Here is a 16825-nt window from a genome sequence, read left to right on the forward strand (position 1 = left end):
CTTTCCCGGGGAAAAAGTTCCTGGTTTCGGGATAACTTTCGCGGTCAGGGTGAGAAGGTCTCCAGCATCTCTGCAGGGTCAGCACTCTGTTCCTCACGTTTAGACATCACTCTAATTTCCCAACTCTGTACAGGCTCGTTGTTTTGGGGGTCTTTTCAGTGCGTTTCGAATAGTAGCTTCTCATGGCATGCTGGTCCCCAAGTTATTTTGCATGTGCCCCCCTACGTCTCTTCCCCTCGCTGTCTGGGGAGGTCCCTGCCCTTCACTGTCTGCAAAGAAGAGCCATTAACTCAGCCGCAGCCGGGGCTTGTACTGATACAAAAACAACTATTAACGACAACGACTTGTAATTATCATAACAAACAAGTAACACTTCAGCAGCACAGCAACAGTGGTCTGACTAGTTTTTGTAACTTTTTCATTCGGTGAGGCTGCAGAGTAGAACACCAGGGGTCACCACACCCTAAAGGCTCCCGCGGGGACCGGACCCCCAGCTCCGGCCCTAGTGGACAAAGCTGCCCATATCCTCCTCCTCCTCCTCCTCTGAGTCGCCCTGGGAGCGACGACGGAGTCTGCAGACCTGTCGAGCTGCCCAGTCCTGAGCTGATCACTTTTAATAAAGGCATTAAAAGGAGAAAAAGTCTCCTGGCCTGTTTATTTCAGTCATCTGTGCCTCAGGCAGAATAAACTGTATATAAGCTGGACGCTGGAAACACTCGGGGTGAACCTTTCAGGGGAAGCTGTCACTCTGCCGGTCGAACCTCTGGTTTCACCCAGCGCCTGTTTCCAGGACTGACACTGTCTCGATTGTGGTGGTTGCTCAAAATTCTATTTTTTGTAATTGACCCAATAAATAGTTGTTAAATTTTTTATAAATTTGGCTATCGAATTGATCATGTATAACACATATATATATATATATATATTACACAGTAAGACCCAGTAAGCCATTGTTGTTATCTAACATTATTACACAAGACCAATATATTGCTTTCTGCTTCAGAAATCAACACAGGCTTGCTATAGGTTTTTTTTCTTGCCCATATAATTTCAGATTAGTTTTATTTCTGTTCATTGATATTCATAGAAGCAAGACAGTTGCTAGATTTAAATGGGTACTGTGGCCAGGGAAGGGTTATGTAGTACAGGTAGGGATTGAGTCTACTCCTGAATTCTTTACAGACCCTTGTACTGGAACAGCCTATTGGTACAGAGTTGCAGTCTAGTTTGAAGCGCAAAGGGTTTAGGTTTAAAATTGAATTTACGTACATAAGCCTTTAAATTGTTTCCATGACCACAGTGATTTGTCTCACAGAATCTGGTATGACTCAGTAGGTGAGGGGCAGTTGTGAGGTTCTAGACACTTCATTTGGTATGTGTTGATGTCAGTGCAGTCAGGCAGCTCCTTTTCCTTTTCCCTTTCCTTTTCCTTTCCATCACTTCTTCCTGCACTGGCAGATGTGATCCCAACATTCTTGGTCATTTTTTCCTGCTTTAGGTGGTGTATGCTGTATTTCCAAAGGTTTCACGTTAGAAGCTCTCCACACGGGGACAAAGATTCCTGGTGACAGCATTTCTTAGCCCTGCGTTCATCGTCAGGAAGGCACCAGTCGCTCGCTGCCCGTGAGCCGTGCCCGCGCTGCCCGCGAGCCGTGCCCGCGCTGCCCGCGAGCCGTGCCCGCGCTGCCCGTGAGCCGTGCCCGCGCTGCCCGCGAGCCGTGCCCGCGCTGCCCGCGAGCCGTGCCCGCGCTGCCCGCGGCCGTTTGCGAACGGCAGCTCCGCCCGGAGCGCAGCCGGGGCGGCGGGGGCGGTCCCTGCCGGCCGGCCCGGCCCCTCGAGCGAGGCCAAGAGGGAGGGAGAGAGGGCGGGTGGGTCCGCGTGTGTTGTGGGAGCGCTGCCGGGATACGCGCCGGTGCTGCGGGAACGGCGAGCGGCCGAGGGGTCGCTTGCGGACGCCTGGCGGGCGCCTCCGGCAGCCGCGTCCCTGGGCTGCCCGGGCAGGCGCTCGGCGCCCTCGGGAGAGCCCCGCACTGGCGGCCGAGCCCCGTCCGGCCGCGGGATGGAGCTGGCGGTGCGGGAGCAGCTGCTCGCCGCCGAGAGCGCAGGAGGTGAGCGGGCGGCCGCGCGACCGTCTTTAAACCGAAGTGAAATTAAAATCCGATTTCAAATAGGAAAACAGCTTGATCCTAATCTCTTTTCTAAATTCTCTTCCTAGTGTGCTAACGTCGGTTACTTTAAATAGTAAGAGAGTTGTTAGTTGTTATGATGTTGCTTCGTCTTAGAACTATGCCTAACTTCGAACAACGTGTGTGTGACATTATTTTCCTTAAACATTCTTCATTTATTTCTGCAGAGGAGAGACTGGATGTCGTGTAGCTCATTTGAATGCAATCATGTCAGTACACCTGGAAACAAAGATTTCTTTATTCCCTTTTTTTAAATTTCAGATGTTCAGGCTTTGAAGCAGGCTTACAAGTTAATCAAATCAGCCAGTGAAAGAGAATCTGCGCTTAATTCAACAGATAACATCAGCACCCATTTATATGTTTTATGTGCTGAACAAGCACTTCAGGTTTGTAATTTAGGTCTTTAATCTGTATTAAATAAAAGCATGTATATGATGCACTGCATTTACAGCTGTTACAGTTACTATTTTAAACATCTCAGAACTACCCAACAAAAGTACTACACCATTCTGGTTTTGGAGAGCAATTGTTTAAACGTGCATTTTCCATTAAAACTCTGTGATTTGTGAATTTTGTAATCGTACCCAAATTAGCAAGGTGTACTGTGATATATAGAAAAATTTTTGCTGTGCGTGTTTTTTTCTTGGTATGGAAAACTAAGCATTAAGCAATTTGGTTACAGCTGAAGAAAATACATTTGTGAACATCTGTACCCACAAAAGAACCCTAATAAAAATAATCATAACCCTGGTCGATTCTAATGATGAAAGGCTGTTGCTAATTGAAGTTACTTCTATAAAATGTGGTTGAGATTTTAAAATTTGAAGTATTTGTTAATATTCAATTTATGATCATAAGTGATTGGGTTTTAAACAGGCAGTTTGTAGTAAACCTTTTTTTTTTCCCCCAAGCTGAAATCCAATAAAAATCTGCCTGTGGTCTGAAAATTGAGATGTAGCACTAACAAATCCTGCCTCCTTTAAAAAAACCCCTTAAAATTATTTTAAGAATTTTGTCTTTATGTTAGCAATTGTGTTTAAAAAGGAAACACTTTTTGGATACTGTAAGCAATTCTATGACTGAATGAGTAGTTTTATTAAATAAAGAAGCTTTTTCTATCAAATACATTTGGAATGACAAAACTCTCCCTTTAATAAATGGTAATAGGCTTATATCACAACTGGTATGCATCTCTATGGAATATTGCTTACATACTGGTAAGGAGTTAGATGTAACTTTGATTAGGCATGCATTTAAAAAAGCTAACAATTATTAATTATTTGTTGCAATTTTTAAAATATTGAAATGCCTTGTTTTGGTTTTAGCTGGGATATCTGGAAATTAGCAGTGATTGTCTACAGATGTATTTTAAAGGAAGATTTCCTGTGAACCAGTTTCTTGGCAGAGCATATTTGTGCCAAGGCCAGTTGCATGCTCCACGCTCTACGGATAATTTGGTGAGAAATCATGAAGGTTGCTCTATATTAAGCCTGGTTTTACAGGTATTTACTACTAGGTTTTTATGTGTTGCTTTCAGTCATTTGAAATACACAAGGATAATCAGGGCTGTGCAAAAATCCAAGGAAATATATTAACAAATAATTTGGGAGTAAACAAAACTTACCATCTGAATCAGACTAATATTTCAAATATTTTGGAGAAGACAAAAAAAAAAAAAGAGTACTTGTACAGGTGGTTAATTGTTTTAAGTCACCCTCTTAACTTTTTACTTAAATATGATACGTTCGGACCTGATTAGCTGTAACTGTTAAAATAATCACAGATTTTATTTGGGAAGCATTTCATAGGCTTATGGGAAGTGGAGGACTGAAGAGGCCCTCAGAGAGGTTGTAGAGCTCATTTCTGTGGCAGTGTACTTCGATCAGTAACATGTCCATGTAGTACTTGGATTACTTTTTGTAATGAGAGGTGGTAGCATCTCAGCAGGATACTTCTGCTTCTGTGTATTGCTTTGAGGTGTTAAAATTCCCTATATACGAAAAGTAGTTTTTATCTCCTGCTGGTTTTAAAATAGAGTGGGATCTGTTTTCTGTCTTCAGTATTTCACTTGTCCTTGTACTGTGATCAGTCAGCTTTGATCATCTGTAAATGATATCTAGCCCCCCAAAATAGCTTTAACAGATGTTTACCATCATAGAGTATTCTGAGTTGGAGGGGACCCTCAAAGATCATCAAAGTTCAACTCCTGGCTCTGCACAGGACTACTCCAAAAATCCCACCCTGTGCCTGAGAGAATTGTTCAAATGCTCCTTGAGCTCTGTCAGCCTTGGGGCCATGACCACTGCTCTGGGGAACCGGTTCAGTGCCCAACCATGCTCTGGGAGAAAAACCTTTTCCTGAGGTGCAGCCTAAACATTCCCTGGCACAGCTCCGGGGGTTCCCTTGGGTCACTGGTCACAGAGAGCAGGGCTGGTGCTGCTGCTCCACTGCCTCTGAGGAGGAAGCTGCAGAGTGCAATGAGGTCTCCTCTCAGACGCCCCCAGGCTGAGCAAACCAAGGGACCTCACCCAGTCCTTATATGGCTTTCCCACTAGGCCTTTGCCATCTCTGTAGCTCATAGTTTGTGTTATTTGTGTTCACAAATATACCTAAGAAAAGTTTTAGTAGTTTCTTTGAATAATGTGTTTGAATTGACTTTCAAGCTAGAATCTTTCCCCTCTCACATTTTCTGTATTGTCTTTCTTCTGTGAGCACATATGCAGAATAACTGGTCAGTGGTCACTTTAAAACTTCATGCATGTTTGAAACATCCAATGTTCAGTTATGTTTCTAAATTAACAAGCTATTCTGTCATGTTTTGTGAATCTCAATCAATATTTGCTGTTCTCTTCTTGGATCTTGCTAACTTCTTTGAAGTTAAAAATGGTGCCAGATTGTACTGTCCTGGCTTGGTTCCTTGTGTTGTTTGTTGTAAGCATCTTTTAAGATCCACTTTGCATCAGCTGTAAAGGTTTTCACTGCTGTGTTCCTAGATGATTTATGAAAGTACGAGTGGCACAACATCTCATGCTGTGTGACTAAGTAATCATCATTCACTTTAAAAGCTAAATTTGACCTAGTTTTGATTTTCATCCTAAGGAATCCTTCTTAATTAAGATGCTTAATTAAGGGCCAAATGCAACTTCTCTACTTTAGTACATATTTCATCTCTGTTTTTCTCTTTATCTAGGCAGTTCCCATTTATTGCTCAGTACCCTTTTTATGGCACCCCAGAGCCCAGTAAGTCAGTCCCAATTCTCTTGGAGATTTTAGTTTCTCTTTTCTAGCATACTGTAGAGACCCCCTCTGGTGTCATCCCATTCCTGCTCATTCAGCTCCACCTTGGCTTTCCTATTTGCACTGCATCCTTCTCATGCACTTACAAAAAATAAAAAGGGCATGCCTGCCACAACTTCTTTTGTTGACAAACTCCTGTTGGAGCCTTTTTGAAGAAAATAATTCCTCGAGATTTTTAATGGGACAAATGAATATAACTTTTTTTCCAGCCTGATTTGCTCTTGGATATTTCTGAACTTTCTTTACTGAAAGCTTAAAAAGTATGCAGCTTTCTAGTTTTGGAACATTTCAGTCCTGATAATTAATATTTGGCAGAAATAAAGTAAGTTGAAAATACCGTCTTAAAATTTTAAATCAGGAAAACTTATATATAGGCTATCAACCAGTTTTTAGTTATTCTGTTTCTATATCAACAACTTATTTTGGCAGTATATTTTAGTTGAGATTGGTCTGAAAATAAAATTTATGAAATATGTTCATGTTGAAATAGGAAAAAATTCTACTGATTTATAAAATCTATATTCAAATTGCACTTGCTTTTCTTTGTTGTGTTCTAGGAAGAGTTTGAAAAGTTTGTGCTGTTTTTTATGAAGGCAATAGATTTTGCAACCCATGAAAGAAGGTAGGCTCTACTGACAGGATTAACTCTAAATCCCAGGAAGTGCTACTGATCTGTCTTTTCAATTGTTTCTCTTGATTTTCATTAGGTAGCATGGAGTTGTGTTGTTTGGGTTTTTCCTTTCATTTCCTAACTTCTGTTACTGCTGTGTGTGCTGTAACAACATAAGGAGACTGCAGTCTTACATTGACAATGTAAAGTCCTGTTTAAAGCTGTTAGATATCTCAGCATTTCTTACCCTTTTATAGTTATGATCTATAGAATGAAAGCAACATGTTAGCTTATTTTTAAGTGGTGAATTATTAAGCAGAATATACTTGCAAGAGTTACCATATTCTTCTTGTGCTGTATTTGTCTTCTCAGTTCCTAGTCATGATTGCCTCCAATGAAAAGTCAAAGTTGCTCTTTTTAGCTTCTCAGAAGTGTCTTACAGTACTCAAGCTGTAATTTTATGTTTATTCAAGTTCATGAAATACTGGATTTTTTCATTCTTGTTTTCTCAGGTATTTTTTTTTGGTATATAATGCCTCAGTTCTTTATTGGCAACTTGTGAGGCCATTTCTTAAGCCTGGGTTCCGCTATTGCCTTATTCCCAGCCTTTCACAGATTGTTACAGCATTAAACCAAATTGAAGAGCAAGACCACGAATGGCGAGCAGAACTTATGATGTAAGTTTAATTGTGTTTTTTCATATGGGCATTCTGTAGTCCTTTTGGGACAGCTAGCTGAAGTAGCCTTTAATAAGGTATATTTCACTGGTAATGTTGTAGCTTTATTTATTGTGAAAAGCTTAATTAATAACTTTTTAAAGAGACATAAATGTACTGAACGTAAAAAGATGCTTCATTTCTGTCTTTACTTTAAGCTTGAAGTTTTAGTGACAGAGACAGCAGTGCCCTAGATCGGATCTGAAGTTTCACAGTAATTTTGGATGTAGTGTTTGAGTCATTGATAGTAATTGGAAATAAATGGTGTATAAATAGCAATGTATTGCCATTCTCACATTTCCTGAGCAAAGCTGGAGCATAAACCTTGAGATAACTGTACTGAAAAAAACATTTTTATGTGCAAAAGAAGTGTCTGTGTAATTTTTCAAGGCCCCACAACCTTTTGGCAGAGATGTTTTGATTCCCTATTCAACAGACTGATTCCAGCTCCTCTTGCACTCCTACCATAGTTTTTTCCCCTTTCTCTCAGTGAAATATTCTGTTTCTGTGGTCTGTGACTGTGGTTTATTGCTATGTAGCATTTTCTTTATGAACTGAAACTGGAGGGAATTAACAAAACATTCCAAGGGGTGTGCTAAGGACTATCTGTAATACCATGCATGCAGTTTCCTGGTATCAAACTCTTGCTGGGGTATTGATGAAAACAAACAAATGCACACAGTGTGTTTGTGTTATAAAACTAACGGTTGTGTTTTTTTTAAAGTTGTATTTATTAAGAAATTTTTTTAAATTATGATTGTTGTTGTTGTTAATTTATGTTGTGGAGTCACAGGCTCTTTTTCAGTCAAATCCGATAAAGTATAGAAAATCCAGTAGATATGTTGCTGTTTCCAGTATGAGTAGTTTTCTTTTGCTAAATGGCTTTGAAATACTAGCCTTTCCATAGTTAAGGGAGAATCTTAAAATACGTCTCACAGAAATGTTTTTTTCATACATTTTTAAATAATTAATCTTTTTAATTCCAGGTGTCTTGTTGAGAAAAGTTTTCACAAAAAAACTCCAAATTTTCCAGGATTCTTATTGTGATCTTCACTAAATATGTGTATATATCTGGAAGAAGCAAAAATGTAGAAATTAGAGGGTCTCTTTTTTCTTGAGTCAATGCTTTATAGCACTAATTGCTTGTAGGGCATTTAGAAGTGGTATCTTGAGTACAAAGAGTGCTAAAAAATGTAACTAAGGATTATTTTGGGAAGTGTTAATAAATATTTAATACATTTATTTGATCTGCAGAAATTTACTTGAGTGCTTCCTCGATGCTTCAAAACTGAAAGAAGCAAAAGAGTTTTCATCTGCTGCAGCAGCCTTTATTAAGGAAAATGTTCCAGATAAATACTCTCAAATATTTTCTTTAATGGTAATGATGAAAAATATTTTAAATTCCCACTAAGACAGGAGCTCTCTCTACATTTCATAAGATCATAGTTATAATTGTTATATGTTTTCTTCATTTAAATTTTTAAAATTTTGTGATCTACCAAACACTTCAGTAGATATGCAGAGATTTTCACTAACTGTATATTTTTGATACTGTAAGCTAAAGAGCTCCTTGCTACTCCTTGTTCTTTTGACACATCATAATATAATGGGAATAACTGCGGCTAACCCTCAAATTTCTGTTTGGGACTAATTACTGTTGAAAGAGAAGGTGTAGTAAGGGCAGTTTAACCTGACTTATGCCACTGAGGGCATTTTTAGTATCTGTTTAGTATTTCTCATGCTGCTAAGTACTTCAGTGATTCACCTTGAACCCTTCAAATAATTCTGAAAATTTGAGGATATGACAATAGTTCACATTTCTTGCATGCCCTTAATTTAGGAAATAAGAGGGCAAAACCAAATGTGGCAAAAGCAGAAAAAGGCAAATAAAACTCAGAAGTTGTGTGCAGGCATATTTTCTTTCATTCTGCTACACTGTCAGCTGTCTTTTTCTGTCTACTTCGCAATCACTGCATTCCAAAAGTGTATGCTTACATTACAAATTTCTCTGACATTTGAATTAAGAGAAACAATATGCAGCACCCCAGAGGTGTGATAATAATGAAAGAATCACTCTGGGGCAAGCTTGAAATTGCTTTTGTATTTTGATAAGAATTATTGAGCGGAGCAGAGCCGTTTGACAATGTCCTTAAAGAGAAGAATGAAGTGGTTGTAAAGCTGTGCTTGGGCTACAGAAGGATGATCCAAGCCATGGAGTGCTTTAGTGGCAGCATACTGGAGTGCTGCAACACCCAGTGTTCCAGGAGAGCTTAGGTAATCAGGTTTGATAGCTGTGGGCAGTCGGTGTGAGAGTCAAAGGAAATGACCTGCACACTGCTAATGTGTAACTCTACAGCTAAATTGAAGTAACTGCAGTTTATTGTAAAGTCTTAATGATATTTTTTTCCCCGCGTATAATATATTGGTACAGATAAAATTTAATTGTTTGTCTCAGCTGGATGAGATGATTTCAGAATGAGTTCTACCACAAGGTGTTAAAAATGTATTAATTAGGATTCTAACTCAGAAGGTAGTTCCACATTTATATTTCTGCTTATAGTTCTGATCCTGACTCTTGGAAGCTCAGTATAGCTCTGCTGGGTGATCTTTGTATTATCTGTGCAGAACAACAAAGATTATCATAGTAGCCACATTGCCCTTAAAGTCTATGAAAGCAGTCTACATACTTGCTTTATTTTAGCCCTGTTGAGTGTTGGTCTTTTGCTAATTTAATCAAATAATAATTAAATAATTATTTTATAGGTATATCACAAACTAATGGATATTTCCCAGGTAGAGAAGGAGATACAAAATTCCATCTGTCTTTCAGTTATTTATAAAATGCAGGTGTTAAAGTTGTAAGTATGAAAATGTGTCCTTTCACTTGTACTTTGATGCTGCGTGTTACAGAGCGAGGATCAGGCTCAGGGATCCCATATGCTTGTAGAAAAAGTCAACTGCAGAGTTTAATTCCTCAGAAGGAAAATCATGACAGTTTGGGTAGTAACAGCCAAGTCTGTCTAAACAGTCTCATCAAAAAAGTGAGCTAGCTCTTTGGGAATGTAGGGATTCGTGTGTTGTACAGATATTGCCAGGAGAAAGAATGCTGGAGTCTGAAAGACATTTTAATATCAAACGGACTCCAGTTCCATCGCCAAGCTGTGTACAAGAAAGTAAAGATGAAGTGGGGAAATCACCTAAAATACAATGTACAAATCATGATCATAATGCTTTTAAAATTCTTTACATTTTAAAGGTGTAAGAAAAATTTGTAAATTAGACTTCATAGCAAAATCTCATGTAATTTCTTTCAGTGTCTCAAGATTTCCCCATTTTAAAAATATTGATTCTTTTCTTGGTAGCAGTGGATTAATCTCTGCTGACATTATGGAAATGGAGTCTTACACACCTGTTTTTTTTCTTCTGAAAAAAATTAAATAAAATTTTCTGTCTGAAATATTAATTCACATACTGAAGTTAGGTTTTATAGATTTTTTTTTTTTCCTTGATATTTCAATATCCAGGTAGGCCAGTGATACCTTGGAATAAGAACCATCCTTTCTGAAGTTAGGAGAGTTATTTCAAATTTTTAATGCAATAACATTTCTCACAAAGATTATGACCCAATTCCTCATATGTTGCAGGAAGTGGGACACAAATGTATTTCCAAGTGATGCCACCGCAAATCTGAATTCTTTATATGTGCTTTTGAAACAATGTGATGTACCTCCAGCGTCTGTTCTCAATGTGAAGTGAGTTTTATTTGTCATAGCCCCTTGGAAATTGATGATGAAACTGATCCTGCTTCCATTGAGGTCTGTCAAAATTCCCAATGACCTTGCAGAGATTGAACTCCTACTTAGTTGTTTCTGTTGTGTTAACACATAGGTCATCTTAAAAAAGGACAAAATCTTATTAAGCTTTATGACAGAACCCAAGATTAAATATCTTTCTCCATGCAGCTGTTTGTAAAAAGTGATTAAATCTTCCCAAAGTAATTTCTTTTTGATAAAAGGAGATTTTTAGAAGGTCTTAAAATTGACATGTATTTTTCAGACTGTAGTTAATTTTTAACTTTTCCTGGAGCCCTTCCCAACTCTTCAGCATAAGTTTGAAATACTAAACTGATTACTATTCCAATAGTTACATCACAGCTCTTACATATGGAAGTAATATTACATTTTTACTTGTTAAGGTAAACACTCTTTGACAATATTCAGGTGTCTCATCACTTCTCCTGTTCCAGGCAGTAGACTGTGCTCATCTGGTTATTTACAGACATCCAAACAGTTACAAAATGGTCTCCATCTCTGTGTCTGTGTTCTTAGTTCCAGAGTAGCAGACTGATGGATTTGACAGCGATATGGGCCAGTTCATTGAATTGTATTTCCAAAATTTTCTGCAATCTGAAGTTTCTTACTTCACCATGTCTGTGCTTCACGCATTTAATTCTGTCTTTCTTGTCTTCTTCGGGGACTGTTTGTGCAGACTGCAAAGGAATATGCTAATTATTTTCCATAAACAGATTAACTTTTGTATTTTTCATGTAGCCAACTCTGAACTTTTTCTTTTTTTTCCTTGTTAACTGTGAGCATTACTAGTATAATTATAATATTGATAGTTATAATATTTAACATTATAATAATAATTCCTCTAATATTCATATGACTTTAAGGTTTTCAGATGCATTGCATAGTTACTTTCAAAGAGTGTTTTTTTAATTCCATGGAAGAGCAATATCAAATTCTCTGAATTTTTTCTTTTGTATTTTTGAAGGATTCCTTTGATTCTGGAATTAGCTCGTTTTTCTCTGAAAGTAAACTGCACTGACATTGCAGCTCGTTGCATACTTGATTTGAAGAGTGCACCAATTACTGTAAGTTTTAATTATGTGGGTTTGGATTTTTGGTGTTTTTTTATACACACACCCACACTCCCATACCCCTTTTGTGGTTACATTTAAAAAATAGTAGTAATGGTTCTACACTATTCTGTCCATCTGTGTATTGTTTATATATTCTTTGATACATAATTATTGTGATACTTGATGTCTTCCTAAACTAGAGAAGTAGATGCGAGGTCAGAACGTAGGCCGTGGGTAGACTCGGGTAATTAGCAGTGCAGTTTATTTTGGCAAATAAATATTAACTGTAAATTTTTGCTATGTTTTTAAAATGTTACCTATGCAAGAATATGATTAGAAGTTAAGCTCCAATTTCTGTTATAATGATCCCACTTAGAGTTACTCATAAAATTTAAGTTATCCTCACAGAATTTTTTTTTTTAATTCCAAGTGTCTGATTCAGGCTTATTATTCTGAACATTTCCTGAAAGTATAAAATCATATACAAATCCATAGCATTCCACAGGAAGATGTGTTTAAATCCTCTAGATCAAAGATTCACAAGGATTTAATCTAAGTATTTCTGTAGACAGTAGTGGGGAATATCTGTTGTGTGGCAGCAACAGAGAAACTTGGTTTCTATTTCAGTGCTCTACATTGGAGTTAATGTGTTTTTAAGTGACCATCTGATTGCTCAGCATCACTTGACAATGATTTCTTGTTACAGTAGACTAAGGAAAATCTTATGTCAAAATTTCAGTTCCTTGTCTTTTGCCAAGTACTGGCAAATTTCTCAATCATAACATGAATTCCATCTCGGTGTGTATTTGTCATCAAGTTTTTCATGATCTCTTTTCTCTTTTCCAGTCATGGGGATGTTCAGTTACCAAAGGTCATGCTGAGTGATTTGATAATAGCTCATAATGAATTAGAAATGGAGAGGCTGTCTAAATTTCCTTACTACACCAATTTAACCCAAATACAGCATAACTTAGGTGTTTCTATGATCCATATATAGAATTTATATTATTTAATAGTCAGCTCTTTCCTAAGCTGTTAAAAGTCTAAGCTCATTTTTTGCTTAAAAGTTTCACTGCCCGTCGAGCTGAATCCTTTCTGTCTTGACTCGTGCCTGTTTATTCCAAGCATGTGCCTTTTTAATAACATCAATGAGTAAAGGGAAGAAGGCAGATTTAAATCAGATATTGTGATAGTGGTGAGGCCCTGGCACAGGTTGCTCAGAGATGCTGTGGCTGCTCCACGCCTGGGAGTGTTCAGGGTCAGGTGGGATGGGGTTTGGGGCATATTGGGGTAGTGGAAGGTGTCCCTGCCCATAGCAGGGCATTGGAACTGGGGATGGGGATTAGGGCCCTTTCCAACCCGAACCATTCTGTGATTCTATTGGAACTTAAATCAAATTACAGTATAGGAGGAATCAGGTGTACACTGTTTTTCTTACTGCAAATTCTGGCAATGAGCAGCTTAAAAGTTATTTTGCACCTTCCAGTGAGTATTAAGGGACTGCAGTTCAAACAACAAATTCCATTCCCTTTGTGTCATTGCAGTTAACTCACTAGTATAGTGGGATTTTCAGTAGGAAAGTACTGTGCTGTCTTACTGTAAATGCATGGGTTTAAAATTTATGGTATTTCTTTTTAATTATTAAAACTAGCATTTTGCATATTAATACTTTGTAGGAGCAAGGGAAACTTATTGAGATAGAATGTCTGGAATATGAATATGAAATGAAGAAAGATGGCACTGAAATTGTGACTTATACCAAAGGAGTTGTTGAGGTACATTCTTGAACTTTGAGAAAAAAGTAAAAGTTTTAATTTGTTAAATGTGGAATATTGCATTTGACTGTGTCTCTTAATTACATTATACTGATAAGGAATTCTTTTAACCTTTATACTCTTTTAAATTGAATTTTCAATAAGCAAATGGGGAAAAATAAACCACAGTTGTGTGTTGCTCCCTTAAGTTTTCTGTCTGACTGTAAAGGTTCATAATATATTGCTTTCCAAGAGCAAAGATGCTAGCATTGAGGCATGTTTTCATATTTTGCCTTTATGGGGCCTCTTTTCATGAAGCATCTTGGGTTGGAAAGGACCACTAGGGATCCTTGAGTCCATCTCAACTGTGATTGCCTGTTATGGTCAATGTAATACAAATTCTTACATCAGAAATGTGGATTGTTCCTGATCACACTGGGAAGGATTTTCTTGAATTTCTGTGGTTGTTTGGTTCAGTTGTAATTCAGACCATCAAAGTCAGAAGCCTAAATATCAATATTATTAATGGTGTTAGAGAGATACGTACAATGAGAAGTTTACACCAGTTGTTAGAGTCACCTTAAGTTCCTTCAGTGGGAAGTAGGAATGAGTTTAATGAAACTTGGTAGTGCAAAGACTTACTCCTGTCTAGGACTATAACAATTTTGGGGTTCAGACATTCCACTGACCTTTTGAAAGAGCACCCTCTTGTTATGAATTCTTCATAATATGAAGCACTACTAATAGTAAATGTAAAACAAGATATTTAGGTATTTCTAATTTTTAAGTCTACAGTGTATGCAATTGGAGAGGAATTTTGTTTGATTTTTTACTGATTTTTTTTTTTTTTACTTGCATAACCTCTAAAAATAATGTAATAAATTACAAGTCTGTTACTGTAGGTAATATTGGCTTCTAGATCTAATAAGAACCAAGTTTAATTGACAGTATGGCAAATTCCATTCATAATATTTTTTTTTTTCGTCTTTGGTGCTGCATCTGTAGCTGAATTTGAAAAAAACCCCAAAGTGGCTAAACCTTCTGAATTCACAAATATTCACAACTATCAATTTTTGTTTATCATAAGAATGGGGAGTAGCTGACAGACTTCTGCCAGAAATACGTGATAGCAGCCTGGAGCATCTAAAAGAAATACTTTCCAAAGTTTGCTGACTGAGGGACTGCTTTCTACTGAAAACAGTCCTAAGATTAAAATTTGGAGGAACATGTAAGAAATTCCATTTATTAATGCAGTGGTGCTAATTAATTCTTCATGTATGTAGGCTCAGCTGAAATCGATCAAAAATCTTGAATTAACATTAAAACGTGCCATTCAGCTGGGAGATCCTGGCGTGATTCAGGTTGTTTGTGCAACCCAGTGGAATCTGTGCTTGCCACTACTCCAACACAATTTGCATCAACATCTGCGAAAGCCATTGATCTCAGTTGCTGATGTCCTTGAGGAGATTGACAGGTAATTTTCAATGCTGTGTAGTATTTTGAAAGGTCTCAAAGCATCAAACTCATTTAAAACCTCAAGTTCTGTAATATTAAGTGTCTTGGAGAATTTTCCACTAGCTTGTAATAAATGCGTGCCTGCATGTTGCATGCATTTCCCTGTTAATCCTCTAAATATAGGTTCCTTTCAGGCACAATCTTACACTGTTTAATGACCTGTAAAAAATATTGAAATACTTTAGGAATTTAAAAATACTCTAATTAATCAAAATTATGTGAGAAAATTCCAAAGCTGCAGTATAAGTGTTGGACTGTGGTCTAGATTCTTGTGTTAACATTGCTTTTGTTGGTTACAAAAATAAAATTTTAAAAATGGCTTCTGAAAGAAATCATGGCTTCTATATTATATGTCAGAAAAGACTCTTGCAAGATACTACTTTTGTATCTTTGATGATAGTTTGTGTTTTAAAAAATTTTTTCCAGTTGTATAAAGAGTGGATATACGCATGCATGAAAGCACTATATTGTATTGCTATGCTGTTGTTCTGTTTCCATATAGAGAATTCAAGATCAGCATAGGCAACTTTGAAATTTGTACTAAATGTTAGTAATGGCAGTTTTTCTCTGAAAGCCTGCAGGGAGATTTTGGAGAGATGAGGGTTTGAGAGTATGTCACATGTATATTCTTAACAATCCAGCAGACTCAGCCTCAATTCTGATGTGGTACTGTCTCTAGAGACTGAATGAAGTAATTTGTGTCTATTAATTTGCCTGTCTTAATTTTTGGTTTGATAGCAACATTAATTGTGGCTACTTGCTCAGGCTGCCTCTGATGTGGACATGCATTAGTTCTGTGGCATGATATTTGATAGGCTTGAAAACCTTTTTTCTCTCTCTTTTTCATAACATTGAATTTATCTGATTTTTTTGTTTTTCTTCCTGAAAATAATCAGTAGTAGTGTGTAGCGGTCTAGGTGATGGATAGGGAGCTGGGCACACCTGAGGCTGGAGAACACGCAGTTTTTGGTGGAGACGTGCTGGCTTCATAGAGTGAAGTCAACAACACCTGGGTAGAGACCATACTTAGAGTGAATGTGTGTGCCTGAGGTGAGCCCCATCTTTAAAAGAGCTGAGCAAATATGACCAGGGCTAAAGTTTCAGGAGTGTTAGCATCTACTTAAATGTTAGGAGCAGAGAGTGAACTTTTGTCAAAAGTCCTTATTGAGCACATTATAGTTTCTCTGTCAGTTAATTACTTTTGAAAACCTCTTCACCCGATTTGCATGCCTAAGCAGTACTGAAAAAGAGTTCTACAGATATATGAAGACCAGTTAGTTCACAAGATGTGTTGCATTCTCCTACAGGGTCAATGAAAATAATATGCAGTTAAATTTTCTTACTAATTTCAGTTAAAAAGGCATGATAGTGAAAATTGAAGCAACAAGTCAGTTAAAAAGAGAATATCAATTTTAATACTGGAGTCGCTTTTAATTACTGAGTTTCACCTTTGAGTGAGTTTTAGGTCTAAGAATTTTAGTATGCTTTATTTTAACAGTTTACACTTAAATTTGTAATCCTTAGCATGTTGATTTTACTGCGTTGTCAAGTTCATATGGAAATAGCTCGTATTGAAGAAGATGGGGATAGACTAGAGGCTGCTCTGGAACATTTACAAAAAGCTATGCACCTGAACAACAGTGGGCAGTACCAAGAGCATCTGAGAGTGAGCTTTAACCGCCTTCGTTTGGGTGCTATGCTGTACGAGTCACCTGAGCATCTAGAGGATCAGGCAGTAATGCTGATTGAACAGGTGAGCATGGAGAACAAACTCTGTACCTGGAATAGGCTTGCTTATTAAATTCCAGCAGAGGAGAGACTGCTGTTTAGTAGAACTGCATATTCGTGGAGCCAGCATCAGTTTGTTTTCAGCAAACTGTCGT

The 16825-nt window shown here is 37.7% G+C and overlaps 1 protein-coding gene across 1 annotated transcript in view; it reads left to right on the forward strand.

The window, feature by feature from the left end:
* The first annotated feature begins 1893 nt into the window (after nucleotides 1-1893).
* The window catches only part of CFAP46 (cilia and flagella associated protein 46), a 70167-nt gene continuing 55235 nt past the window's right edge, over nucleotides 1894-16825 (forward strand). The window contains exons 1-12 of the mRNA XM_064716873.1: nucleotides 1894-2108; nucleotides 2448-2572; nucleotides 3512-3643; nucleotides 6041-6105; nucleotides 6606-6770; nucleotides 8064-8187; nucleotides 9573-9667; nucleotides 10454-10561; nucleotides 11586-11685; nucleotides 13350-13448; nucleotides 14711-14901; nucleotides 16467-16695. Coding sequence (XP_064572943.1) covers nucleotides 2060-2108; nucleotides 2448-2572; nucleotides 3512-3643; nucleotides 6041-6105; nucleotides 6606-6770; nucleotides 8064-8187; nucleotides 9573-9667; nucleotides 10454-10561; nucleotides 11586-11685; nucleotides 13350-13448; nucleotides 14711-14901; nucleotides 16467-16695 — 1482 coding nt within the window. The 5' untranslated portion in view covers nucleotides 1894-2059. The remainder of the gene's footprint in view (nucleotides 2109-2447; nucleotides 2573-3511; nucleotides 3644-6040; nucleotides 6106-6605; nucleotides 6771-8063; nucleotides 8188-9572; nucleotides 9668-10453; nucleotides 10562-11585; nucleotides 11686-13349; nucleotides 13449-14710; nucleotides 14902-16466; nucleotides 16696-16825) is intronic.

This window comes from Zonotrichia leucophrys, chromosome 6, assembly GCF_028769735.1.
Source record: "Zonotrichia leucophrys gambelii isolate GWCS_2022_RI chromosome 6, RI_Zleu_2.0, whole genome shotgun sequence".
NCBI lineage: Eukaryota > Metazoa > Chordata > Aves > Passeriformes > Passerellidae > Zonotrichia > Zonotrichia leucophrys.